The following is a 13,017-nucleotide window of genomic DNA, read 5'->3' as shown; positions in this document are numbered from 1 at the left end:
TGGCACCGGCACCACAACGCCACACACGAAATGGCACAGGTTAAACATCACTAGAGAGCATGCGCTGTGTCTTTGGCAAAACACTTAAAAGTATGCTTGAAGATGGATACGAAGATTGGCCTCCTTGCATTCCTGTCCGCTTTATCTATATCTTCCTACAAGTAAGTCTGGGTACGACAAAAATCGGCGACTGTGTAATGTTCCAGATTCCAATCGTAACACATGATTGATTGATTGAATCTTTTTCCTCGGACTGTGAAAGCTTCTTGAAGAGCCTAATCCTGGCAGTTTAATCTATTTCTAGAGGCTTTGAATCACTGACGCAGGCCCGGTCACCGAGATTGACAAAGCGGAGTTTCCGATTGTTAGAACTTAGAAACTAACCACTGTTTAGGCTTAGCCTATAACAATACCAGCGTGGGCAAACCTGTGATAGACAGGCGGCCATAGAGTGATGGATACTGAATATTGCCGTGGAAAGGTTTGAAGGGAGCACCATTTGGACCGCTTTCGAACATCGGCAACATCACACACGTTCTTCCTCCAAAGGGATTGGAAGGAGCTTTTCTGCTTGGTCTGAACAAAAGAAAAGTAAGTTGTTAATTTCAACGTAACATTTCCACAACACCATCGTACGTTGTGTGGGAATTTGTGGAATAATAATGCAGTGATTTATGTTTTTCTATCATCAACTGCTATCTCTGTTTTTGTTCGATTATTATCATCACATTTGATCGCTTTTGCTCTAACTGAAACCAAAGTTACCCAGACATGAAAATTTTCTTAAACAAACTTTAATTTGAATTTATTGAATTCTATTGCTCGTTTTAAATTTAGGCATTTTTTTTTAATTACTGATTTATAAAATTAATACCAAAATAAAACATTGGTCTATCTCAATAGCATTGATAGCACATAAAAAAATTATGTTGCTCAATAAACAATAAAACCACAGGTCGTACGATTCCCGACGATTCCGCAAATTATCGTCTCCAGCTTCGTCCATGAAATCAATCGCAGGGTCGAAGTGTTCGCTCCTTCCAACGCACAAAACGTTTTCCATTGAAACAAATTTATTTTCATATCTATGGGACAAAGCTGGTGGTCCAAATATCAACGGCAAATAACCGACCTGAATGCAAACAAGCAGATCAAACAGATATCTACAGCAGATCTAAAGCCATAAATGTCACGTGACATTATCTTAACCAAACCACACAATTAACTGCAAGAAATCTTTGTTTTTCTTTCGCAAATATTCTTTGGCTGTGTTGGTTTAAAAAAATAAAAATAAAACTATTTGGAACTATTTTGTCGGTTGCGTAGCCGAGTGGTGAGAACGTCTGCGTGACATTCGAAAGGACGTGGGTTCGACACCGCTCCAGGGCACGCGGCTGTGTCTCGGCAAAGACACTTAATGGCAAGACAAAACAAGAGGAGCAGCTGACTCAAAGGCTATATGTCACTTCGCTGCTACCTGTCGTTTATTGTATCGCATCTGTGATCGCAGTGTACTGTAATTTCTTTGGAATCCAGAGGTCATTGGTTTGACACCAACTGCAAGCTAGTGGCTGTAACCTCCATGAGATGGCTGATAATGATCAAAGAGATTTTCTTTTTTTATAAATCTACCACTATACATAAACCAGGACTTCACTACAAAAATAAAAATCCTTTTTCTGTCGATTGACCGCACAACAAAACTTATCCCAAACAGCAAAATCCGTCATTTTTGCATTAATCAACGCCAGCAGACGTTAAATTAATGTTGAAATAACAGATTTTGCTATCTGGGATCTTACCGTCGAGTCGGAGATTTTGGTATTTCTGACGACGACACTGACTGACGTTTGGTGGTAGATCCCATAATCCCAGCACTTGTAGATCTCAAAGTTACGGATCATAGAACATGTTCCGACTCCGTCAGCAATAAATATCTGCACGCCGTGCAAGCAACCATGAGCCACGTTGCCTGACAACATAAAGTTGACAGAATTAAAACAGACTTGGACCCATTATCATCATATTCCTTCTTCATATTGGGTTGGAGGCAATGGGCCATTGTTCTCGGTCATGAGCTTTTCGTACCTCTCTTTCATAATTCAATTTTGTTCATTTGGAGATATTTGTTGTCGAAATCGCTTTTAGTCTGTCATTATTTCTTTTACCATTTATTTTCGCTTCTAACCAATCAAGCAAAAGTTCAAATCTATCGACCTCTGTAACCGGACCAGTCTCAGTAATTCAAACACTCTATAAAGCCAAGAAACGGTCAGGAATAAGCTTCCAAGAGGCATTCTAATCAAAGAAGCGCCTAAACTATTGTACTGGACAGCCTACTTGGCAGAAAAAAAAAGTTCACTGAAGACAAAGTGAAGTGTACATAGAATAGAATACAACGCAGCATACTTGACCTGTGTTCAACCTAGTTCATTTCCAGCTTTTCGACAAGCCAGTATCCTTTCGCAAATAAAGTACTCATCAACTCATCAACTTATCAACTGATCAACTGAAATGACATGTCCGTTTTTCTTTATATTAGAGACATTAAACCTTGAGCCACGTTGCGCTGCATTTCAACAGTCACTGCTGTTCAACGCATTAGGCTACTGTTTGTTATTACAATAAATTGGTAAAGTTTCAATAAGTAAGATCTCTGGCAGTAAATCAGTCGTGAGGCAAAAAAACGACTGAGTTGCTGTCTGGAATGTCTTTCTGTGGTGTTGTGATGCAAAAACACGAAAGCGTATTGAGATTGCTCACCTGTCCATGCATTGTCTTCTGAAGCATCGCATGGTTCGCCATCAATGTGAAAGCCGAGCCTCTCACTCCCCGCAGCAGTGTTTCCAATTAACGTTAATTGATTTGCTTCAGACAATTCAAAGCTGGCTTGCCAATCCTGTTGCAAAAGATGCGTGATAAAGGAAAGGGGAAATATTATACAATATTAATTTAGCGTTTAAAATCATCAAACCAACAACAATAAGCTGTCCGTCTCCAAAGCTGAATGGATTTTCCTGTCTTTGCAATCACTTCGACTCATAACCCGTTAATCTAGCGACACTAGAATTGCGGTACGGACGTAGGACTGTGCCAATAAAAAGTAAGAACCACCTTGCAACTTATTTTTTATCTAAATTTAATAAACTTTTCATAATTTCACCATGAAAAAGTAAAAAAAAAAAGTACCTTGTAATTTGTCGGTTCATATCGATCGTGGTATGATCCCCGGAACAAAGTCAAAGTGACTAAGTTCCCGATCAGCTTGTGGCCCGTTCCGGTTATCCGGATACCTGGTGCATAAAAAACAATTATTTTTTCAGCTAGGCCAATTGTGAATCAGATCATATTGAGAACTGATCAAACAAACAAAAAATGGCGTCAAAAACTTATTCAACTTCAGCAACCAAGCAGATGAAAGTGCATTTCCAAGACTATTGCCCGATACGTACAATAGTCGTAAGTCCCCAGCCTGGTTCCAACTCCAGTGGTGGTAGCCATTATTTTAAATGTGAGGGATTAAAAACCATTCTACGTCAATAATAAAAGGAGCCTGCAGACAAATCTTTCGCGTTTTCTGGTAATTATTACAGCAGGTAAAACTTCAAAAGAAAACTCAATAAAATTAATACTGGACGAAGTTTTATCATAGATATAATATCATGCAGGTAGCCTATGCACAAAACATATGTTTTTTAACAATCCTATTAGAGCATCATAGCGTACTTTAGTATTTTAATTTAATCAAAATTCATGTTAAACTACAAGTTTAAAAAATTATCAAAATCGCACTGTTAAGCTAATCATAAATGACTTCACAGACCGTCATGAATGGTATGATGAACTATGTTGTTCGTGATTGAAATGTCGTCTGCTCCAAAGGTGCCGATCGCTGTCGAGAAGCCATCATGGAAGGCGCAGGAAGTGACATGTGAAGGGCGAGCTGCGGTCGGCGAGCCAGTGTTGAGCCAAGCCAGTGAAAAACGTGGATCGTAGCTCTCCGTGAAGCCTTCTTGCCCAGTTTGGAAAAACTCCACGTTGCTGAAGCGACCCCAGCCTAAAATAAACTTCGATTTTTATTGTTCTTATGACTCAGCTGACGATGCCTAAGAAATCAATTTAGACATTGATGAAAACAATGGACAATACAGTGAGCGTTGTTTGTTAAATAGCAACAAACGGGTGGCTAGATCAGGGGTATCTATAGAGAAGGGGATATGAAGGCTTTTAATACGTCTGACAGTAGAAGGGGTTCTGTTTATCGTAAATAATCTCTGTTAGAAATCTAGATATACAGCAATTCATGTTGTGTATAGAATGGAATTAAAAACGGATTTGGTATTAGAAGTCTTGTCTCAGATTTCATAGAATTTAGACATACGAAGGCGAATCTTTGTTTACCGTAAAATGACAATTGTCACCGATAGTAGTTTAATAAATCTTGTTACGATAACCTCCATTGCGCTATTAGCATCAGGCCTGGATACTCACTGCATGCTCATGGTTGCTTGTTAGTTCAACTACTCGTATAATTGCTTTACATCTAGCCGACTGCAAAGGCTTTGTTAAGAAAAACAGCTTACAGGTAACTTTTCAACTGTCTTTTCAAACAAGTATTCTTTAAATGTGCTCTACGTAACATTTGCTAACTGTCTTCTGTAGCTTACTGTATTGGTTAGCGCGTCATTTCTGGAACGAAGAAGCTTCAAGATCAAGCGGCGCTGGTTCGACTCTCGGGGTGTGCGCTTGAGCAACGCACGTTAAGGACTGCTCTCCATTCAGCGGCATCTAATGGATGGAATAGTTCCCCGGCAACAAGACTTCAACAATCGGAAACTTCACTCTGTCAATCTCGGTGACCGGGCCTTCGTCAGTGATTCAAAGCCTCTACAAGTATGCGAAACTGCCAGGATTAAGCTCTGCAAGAAGCTTTCCAAGTCCGAGGATAAAGATTCAATCAATCAATCAACATAACCGCATGTTTCACGAACAAGCTTTCCGTCTCCAAAGCTGAATGAATTTTCCTAATTTTCCTTTCAAAGTTACAAATTTTCCTTTCGAACTACCTAATTTTCCTTTCGAAGCTACAAACTACCGCCCTGGTAGTGTCATAAGAATAAGGCAACCGCTGTGAGCCTTCCCATCCCCTTCTTTAGATATCCCTAGGCTAGATGTAGATGAAAAAAGCTTGAATTTTGTTACGTGACCCAATGCTATCAAAGGCCAAAAACTGTGCAGAAATAGTAAATAATTATACTTTAAATGCTTTACCGTAAAGCTCTCCTGTGCTATCCGACGTATAGCCAACCAACACACGAGCACCGAATGCTTGCGAGATGATATTGTCGTACGACTTTCCTGCAAATGTAATTTGACCATGAGCTTTTTATATTTGGTCAGGTCAACTAAGCGAACTCTCTACCAAAGCTTTTTATATTTAGTACAAAATAGTTTAAGAAGACAATAGATTGTAGTTTATCTACTAATTTCACAATAGCAGTTGCCTACATTGTGTGTTGTGATATGTCAGAGTTTAAGTTTTCTGTTGATTAGAAATCAATACATGGAGATCTGTTATGGATATTATTCTTCAAGATGCTGGACTTCAATGTCATGTCACAACTTCGGTAAAATTTTAGTTGCCTGCTGAAAAATTTCCAAAGAATCTTTTTTGTAGTCCTTATTTTCGATTTTTAATTGATAGCTCAAAAGTGACAACCTTTCCAGTTTAACATTGCACATACTACTGCATATAGGTTGTAATACGTTTTTTAAAAACTGAAGCATAAAATATTCTCCTGTACCGATAATTCGAACATTTCTAGTTAATAATCCAACTTCCGCCCGCATTTCATATCTCCAGGATGCCGCGCTGTACGACTCTCCCAAGTGACGATATTTCAGGTTATCCACCAAAGTCAAAGTCTTAAAGTCAGCTCCAATGCTTGCAATGAAATGTTTTTCTGTTTCTTGAGACCTAAAACCCATAGTATCTATAAACACTGTGCCTCAAAACAATGCTTTTGTTGTTCATCAAAGGCCGCATCGGCTATGATACTGTTGATGATGATGATGCCTGAGGGATTAAAATGGAGCTTGGGTGGATGAAAAGATAGTAAATTTGCGGCTTCACCTTTTTCGCTGATATAATCGAAGTGTTGAAAGTTGTATGTATTAATTCGCAGTTACGGTACAAAGTAAACAAATGAGCTATGTGCCTTTTCTAAAATATAAAGACACATAGTGTGTCATTGAGCGACTGTCCAAAACGCAACCACAACTGGGACCCTTTCAACCATTGGTCGGACACTCGTAGCATTCGGTTACCAGCTGGTCTATAGACACCTTAAATAGAAGGACAAGTATCTGCTATGCTCGGTTTGAAACTTATGAATTATGATCCAAATTCAACTTTTTCCTCACAAACTATTTGTTTGTGACGTAATCCATTGGCTAACATTGCTCCAATTGTTGTGGACATTTTCATAGATTGAGCAACAGTTAGCCATACTAGCGAACTGTAGGTCATAGTCATTTATGCGCATAGTAGTCTTAAGATTTGGGGATCCAAGTTTGAAAACTCGAGATTACGAGATACGAGTCCTTCTATTTAAGGTGTCTATGAGCTGGACAATTAAAAAAATCACATCACCAAGATAGCATAAGGCGTATTATTACGCCTGCTCGTGGTGGGGTCCGAACCTAAAACCGGTGGTTGTTATGACAATTTCATCGCCAACTTTCCAGTCGACTTCTTCTTGGAGCACTATTGTGTTTGTTCCAGCCTCTGCTGAGTTATCCAAATGCGTCCAATGCACGGTGTGAGGCTTCCCATGGAAATCGCAGCCACCAAAACATCCAAGAACTTTGGAACCAACAGTCACACCTGAAAGTAAAGTTCTTTAACTGGTTGTCTGAGAACAAAAGTCAACATTATGTAAAAAGCAAAGCAAAAATATTTCTAACATTTTGGGAAAAATTTAAAACAAACCATAAGTTTCTTTTCCAAAGAAATATCAACCATGTTTTACGTTTTGTGAATCATCACCACATACACTTAGAAATAACACTCGTGTTTTTATGGGTGCATTGTTTGTTGAATTTAAGTATGTTTGTTTTTCAAGAGAGTTCAGATCATAGTTATTGAACACAAAACGTTTTTGACACAACAAAATATTATCTTATGACTCAATAGATTCAAACAAAAATTCTATTTTCATCAATTATTTGAGATTTCTTGTTAGTGAGGACCATCTCAAGTAACTATAACTACATTGTGGAGTGAGAAGTGTGCGACCTAAGTATAGGCTACAATATTATCAAATATCCTTAAAGCTCTCATGCATCCCCTCCACAGCTTAGATTCAGTTTCCCCACCTTTTCCCGTTCATTGACGTGCTGGTATATCAATCTTTATTATAGCTAGTATCTTTTTTGTTCCGGACAATTTAATGACGAAAAATAAAATGATATACCAGCTTGACTTGCGGACTGCTTTATAGACGCGAAAAGTGTGTGTTTAAAGAATAAACGTAATATAATACCAATATTTGAAAAAAGCTTGCCATCATACATTAAAAATCGATATTTTAATAAATTGAGCATGTGCAGATGTTCAAGTTTGGTGGTGTTGCTTTTCATGAGAAGCCTACAACTTACCAGGTAGAACCATTTCTTTGGTGTTGTGGTCTCCACGAAGTTCAATGGTGAGTTTACTTTGGAAATAATCGTCTTCAGAGAAGCCAGCCACAATCCGCCCGCCCTGTCGAACAACCAAGATAGCAAATCAGTCCTTCTCTGCATTTACTCAAAGTCTACAGACGTCGAATCAATGTAAAAAAAGATTGATTTACAATATGGAGGTGCAGCTCTAGGATTCTTACATCAATCACAGATCGAATTAATGGCAATTTCTCCCCTTTAAGTTCAACATACAGTACAGTAGCTTATTGACAAGATACACCTCTTTTGTTACCTGCACAGTGATGTGTATGGCCGTTACATATCTGTCCTCAGAATCATCAAACTCAAGTACACCAAAGACTGTAACACTGTCGGCTGTGATATTGATGTCAGCAACCACCCAACACAGTGGTATTGAAGCTGCACTTCTCTTGATTGTAATGTCATTCTGCAATAAGATTCATTTATTTTAACCATATAATTAAATTTTAAACCCAGAATCAGTTGCTTCAAATTGCAAACTTTGTTACTTGCCAACCAACAAATGAATTGCTCAATCAGTGTAAACAAAATGACACCTCAGAAAAATATTTTCTTGTGAAGGACAAAGCATTCTATTGACACCACATCTAGGAGTAAAAAGATACTTTAAGAACTTGAAACTTTTTAGAGTTGCTGAATTAAATTAAGGGAGGCCTTAGGTTAGCCAAACTGCCTTTCTGGTTTCGAGTCTTTGGAAGGTGTTATTATTATTGTAACTGTCTCCGCCGCCAGTGTAGCCAAATCGTTTGGCATCCGCTGGCTTCGATCAGTCTTTTAACAAGGTTGATAGGATCTCCATTCTGTTTTGTCCTTTGCGATGTTTTGCAATCGATGGAGATGTGGTGTACTGAGCAGGGATCCCAGGCCAGCTTTTCTGATGTCAGATCTCAGCAGTTGTAATAAGTTGGTACGGTGACGTCCAGTTCGGCCTTGGTACTTTTTGCTGCCAATTATTGCAAATTCAAGGGCTTTCTGGGGAGGTGAGTCCTGGTGAAGTCTCAGAATGTGTCCAAACATGTTCCATCTCATGGTGGAGATCTTGCAAGACAATGGTTCACTGTTGCATATTTTGTAGAGGTTTTTATGGAAGGTGTTAGGAAGGTGTTATCATTAATATTAATGTTTGTGTTTATACGTTTGTTTTTATTTAGTGATTGTTGTGATAAATTACAAGAATATGGGTGATATTATTATCGTATTTAAATTGTGTTTGCACACAATCGTGCTTTTACACAGACATGGCGTTTCCGTTCAACCATGCATAAATGGAGAGTGGCATTTTCTTCCTGGGTGTGTGGCGCTGAAAAACAGACCGCAGACTACATCATCAATGACTGCACCAACTCACGTCCACCAATTGGAACAGAAGGTTGGCCTGTTATGAATGATTATATCAATACTGGCTTCTCTAGTAGCCTTTCAGTGTAGTCCGGGCAACAATGCCATCTTGGAGTGGTTAGTTGTAATTTTGTATGGCTCGGTTTCATGAACTTACTTTGATTATGAATGCGTGTCTTGTATGATAAGAACTGATACAGTTCAGCAACGTTAGTTTTGCGTTATGGTTATTGCCTTAGTGTTAGTGTATTGCACCGAGTCACGTGCGCTTGATTACGTCGTGCCGTCCTGTGGCTGCGAGCAGTTTGTAACAATTGCAGCAGGACTTGGTACCTAACCCAGACAACGAAATGCGTCATTTTTAAATTCATTTAACGTCTGCAGACGATGAATTAATGTAAAAATGATGGATTTTGTTGTCTGGGTACGACACAGTGATTTGTCACTTGTACACATAGTTCTACTCGTGGATATCTTTTCAATTCCTTTACGTTTGTGGGTTCCTGTAGCTATTTTGCAAACCTACAATCTACGTTGCAGTTTTCTGAAGTGAGCAGACTATTACATTGTCGAGGAGGTTTTCTAGAGAAATCAGTCATGGAAGAAACAGTCAAAGTAATGCCACAATGGAGAAACAGCAGAAACTGTTTTTATAGCATATAGCTTGGTTGAGAATCTTTTGTGACAAAAACGTACGTGATCAATCGTTCAAACAAATTTCAGATAAGTTAGCATCGCATTTTAAAGAAACCACCCCTGTTCAAGCAGCGCGCCATAGTTTTTATAACTGTAAATTACAAGTGGGTCACTCTTATAAAGATTGGATAGCAACTTTACAAGGGCTTGCTCAAAATTGTGAGTTAACGTGCAAAAGTGAGCAGTGCAATCATCTCAGCTATGTCGACGAGCAGATTAGAGATGTTATTGTGTTAAACATCCCATCACCCTGAAGTTAAACATCCCACACCCTCGATTATGCTCTCAACAAAGCTGAAGTTTATATCAGAACTGTTGGTAGTTGGTACACATAGCTCTACACGTGTTGACCTCTTTTCAATTCAGGCACGTTTTAAACCTTCAGGCACGTTTTAAACCTTTCAAGGTTTTGCCACCTTTTCCCGTTCGTTAACGTGCTGGTAGGTTTATATCGATTTTTGTAGTTAGTATCTTTTTCGTCCCGGACGCGTTAATGACGAAAAATAAAATGATTGATGATGATGATTGATTCTTCTTGATTGATTGATTGATGAATTCCTTTACGTTTGTGGGTTTCTTTAGCCATTCTGCAGTACCAACAACTACAAGCGTAACAAGAACAAAGACCGGCTGCAGTGGGTGTAGTGAGTGAAAATATCGCTAGCAGGGTGTTAAAAAAGTAAACCTTCAGCTCCAAAATCTCGTACATACAGGAAACATAATTGCACAATTGTGGTCTCTTACATTTTCTCGTTCCACGCAAGGATTGCTTACGTCAGACAGAAACAAGGCGTTGGTTGGTCGATCACGAACGGGGGGTAGTTGGTTCGGGTCGATAGGAGCTATACAATCCAAGAAAAAGCATCTGGAAATAAATTTGTATCATAAGATAAATTCCTTTGTTTCAATCTACAATCCGTAGTTCACAAATAGAAAAACGTATTAAACTAGACAAAAATCGTGTTACATTAAATGAAATTAAAAGAAAAGCATTTGAAGGTATGTCTGCAACAGCTATCATCAAAAATGTCGCCGCTTCCGTCATTGACAGCTTGTGTCAGTAAACGACATATTGGTAATACAGTAAATTAATCTACCATTTAAAATACAAGCTGGAGGGGCTCAGTTTCATTCAACGTAAGAATCTCAACCTTTCAAAATGATCACAAAATCTTACCTGTATATTCTCGGTACGACAACGGTGTGTTTATAATCTGGGTCGACAATCTCAATCGCTCTGCGCTTTCTTGACGATGTTTTTCCCGACACGATAAATTCAAACCTTCTTGTGATGGCGCCGTAATACCAATCCAGGTTATCACTGCTAGGTGTTAACGCAGTTGCATTCGCAATGGAAATATGGAAATCATTGTTCAAAGAAATTCTGAAAATGAATACAATTGGTAAAAACGCTGCATGATAAGAAAATATAGTCTATGATAATATTGAAAACAAAATGTAAGTTTATAGATTTAACATAGTAGTATTCCCAATGTAAGGTGGACGATGACACCCAGGCCCGCCGGCGAAATTTTTTTTCCCACGAGATTTCTCTCTCATTTACACATTTTGGTAAAAGTTTGTATTAAAACCGTGTGAATGCAACAGTTTCTCGTCGGCACGGTTGGTGCAGTGGTTTCATCCTCTGCCTAGTGTTCGTGAGAACGAGGGTTCGACGCCCGTCGAAGTCAAACTTTTTTTTTCTTTAAATTAATTTTTGCGGTGCACATGAGCTTTTCAAAAAAAGTAGGGTTAGGGAAAGCTTATATTTTATTATCATTGCAGAATTTCATTGGCAAATAGTTATTTCGCAATCTAAATTAACCAATCTTTCAAAACACTTTCGGAAAATCTTACTTTTAGAGTGACTAGAATCAATAAGACAGAAATCTCGTGGGAAAAAAAATTTCGCGGCCCGCCGCTCCTTTCGTTTTTTTAATAAAAGTCATTTCAGCCTATAGGTGGTCGGCTGCAAAACGAACGAAGCAGCAACCTGATGCTTTTTTGCTCTGTCAGCACCACAGAGGTTTTTCAGGCTTCGCTACTGAAAACCAATTATTTTCAGCGGCTGATTTTCTTTTTTCTTCTCTTTAAACCAAGCAATTAACGAAACAATTAAGCAAATTATATGATCGACCACTACGTAATACGTAATTACGTATTATACTATATAACCTAGGTAATTACTGATGAAGAACTAAATAAAATAAAAACAAAAGAGTCTAAAACCTTTACCAATTGAATTAAAAGATAACTAATAAGTTTCTTCACTGCAGGTAGCGAAATCGTTCTATGACTAAATTGAGGCTGGTATACTGATACGAGACAGTAAGCCGCTTCAAATGGACAGTTTGCTAGGTTGGTTCACAAAAACAGAAAATTTTTATTAGTCAACCTTATGCCTATGTTCCATCGTTATAAAAGGTTAAGACAACATATTTGGTCTAAAATTATGTTTTTTATAATGCATTTTAATTTTCTAGTTTTGGAAAAAATAGTAACTTACGCATCTGGTTTCTGTTTTAAGTCCAAACCAACATACAAGTAATCGTTTTCTTGAAAATCATAGAATTTTGAAGCAAAAGTAATGTTTGTAAACTGCTCGCCGTTTTCGAACCACATTCTGTATCTTTTTGCACCTTGCAAAAGAAGCATATACCCTAGAAAAACAAAACAGGAAATCCGTCAGACGGAAATAAACATGGCTTACCGAATCTTCTGTTGGGTGAAAAAATTATTGAATAATGAAACAATGTAGTTAAGTAACGTTTAAGAGTTATTTTAAACTTCCCGTGACAGCACCGAGTATTGAACACGGGCCGCTTGAGTGAGGCACCACTTCACTAACCGCTACGTCACTCAATGGGAAATGCGAATGTAGCCTTTTAAGAGTTATGCTAGACTTCCGTGACAGATGAGTTAGGCACCACTCCGTTGACCGCCACACCACTCAATGGTAAATGCGAATGTAGCCGTTTAAGAGTAATGTTAGACCTTCGGGACAGCACCAAGTATCGAACACGGGCCGGTTGAGTGAGACACCACTGCAATTATACCGCTAAGCCAATCTATGCGCAATGCGAATGTAGCCTTTTAAGAGTCAGGTTAGACTTCCGTGACAGCACCGAGTATTGAACACGGGCCGGTTGAGTGAGGCACCACTTCACTAACTGCTAAGCCAATCTATGCGAATGGAGACTTTTTAAGAGTTATGTAAGACTTTCCGTGACAGCACCGAGTATCGAACACGGGCCGGTT

General features: G+C 38.6%; 1 protein-coding gene across 1 annotated transcript in view; it reads right to left on the bottom strand.

Moving 5' to 3' along the window:
* The window catches only part of LOC145784014 (fibrocystin-L-like), a 94,758-nt gene that overhangs the window by 29,676 nt on the left and 52,065 nt on the right, over positions 1-13,017 (bottom strand). Inside the window, exons 56-69 of the mRNA XM_082595771.1 lie at positions 12,266-12,419; positions 10,937-11,143; positions 10,504-10,624; positions 7,976-8,131; positions 7,660-7,762; positions 6,703-6,886; positions 5,805-5,977; positions 5,267-5,358; positions 3,824-4,067; positions 3,190-3,293; positions 2,764-2,899; positions 1,803-1,972; positions 963-1,132; positions 428-576 (exon numbers count right to left, since the gene is read on the bottom strand). Of these exons, the coding sequence (XP_082451897.1) occupies positions 428-576; positions 963-1,132; positions 1,803-1,972; positions 2,764-2,899; positions 3,190-3,293; positions 3,824-4,067; positions 5,267-5,358; positions 5,805-5,977; positions 6,703-6,886; positions 7,660-7,762; positions 7,976-8,131; positions 10,504-10,624; positions 10,937-11,143; positions 12,266-12,419 (2,163 nt within the window). The remainder of the gene's footprint in view (positions 1-427; positions 577-962; positions 1,133-1,802; positions 1,973-2,763; positions 2,900-3,189; positions 3,294-3,823; positions 4,068-5,266; positions 5,359-5,804; positions 5,978-6,702; positions 6,887-7,659; positions 7,763-7,975; positions 8,132-10,503; positions 10,625-10,936; positions 11,144-12,265; positions 12,420-13,017) is intronic.

Source organism: Aplidium turbinatum, chromosome 15 (genome assembly GCF_918807975.1).
Source record: "Aplidium turbinatum chromosome 15, kaAplTurb1.1, whole genome shotgun sequence".
NCBI lineage: Eukaryota > Metazoa > Chordata > Ascidiacea > Aplousobranchia > Polyclinidae > Aplidium > Aplidium turbinatum.
This window is presented reverse-complemented; position numbering and strand designations above follow the sequence as displayed.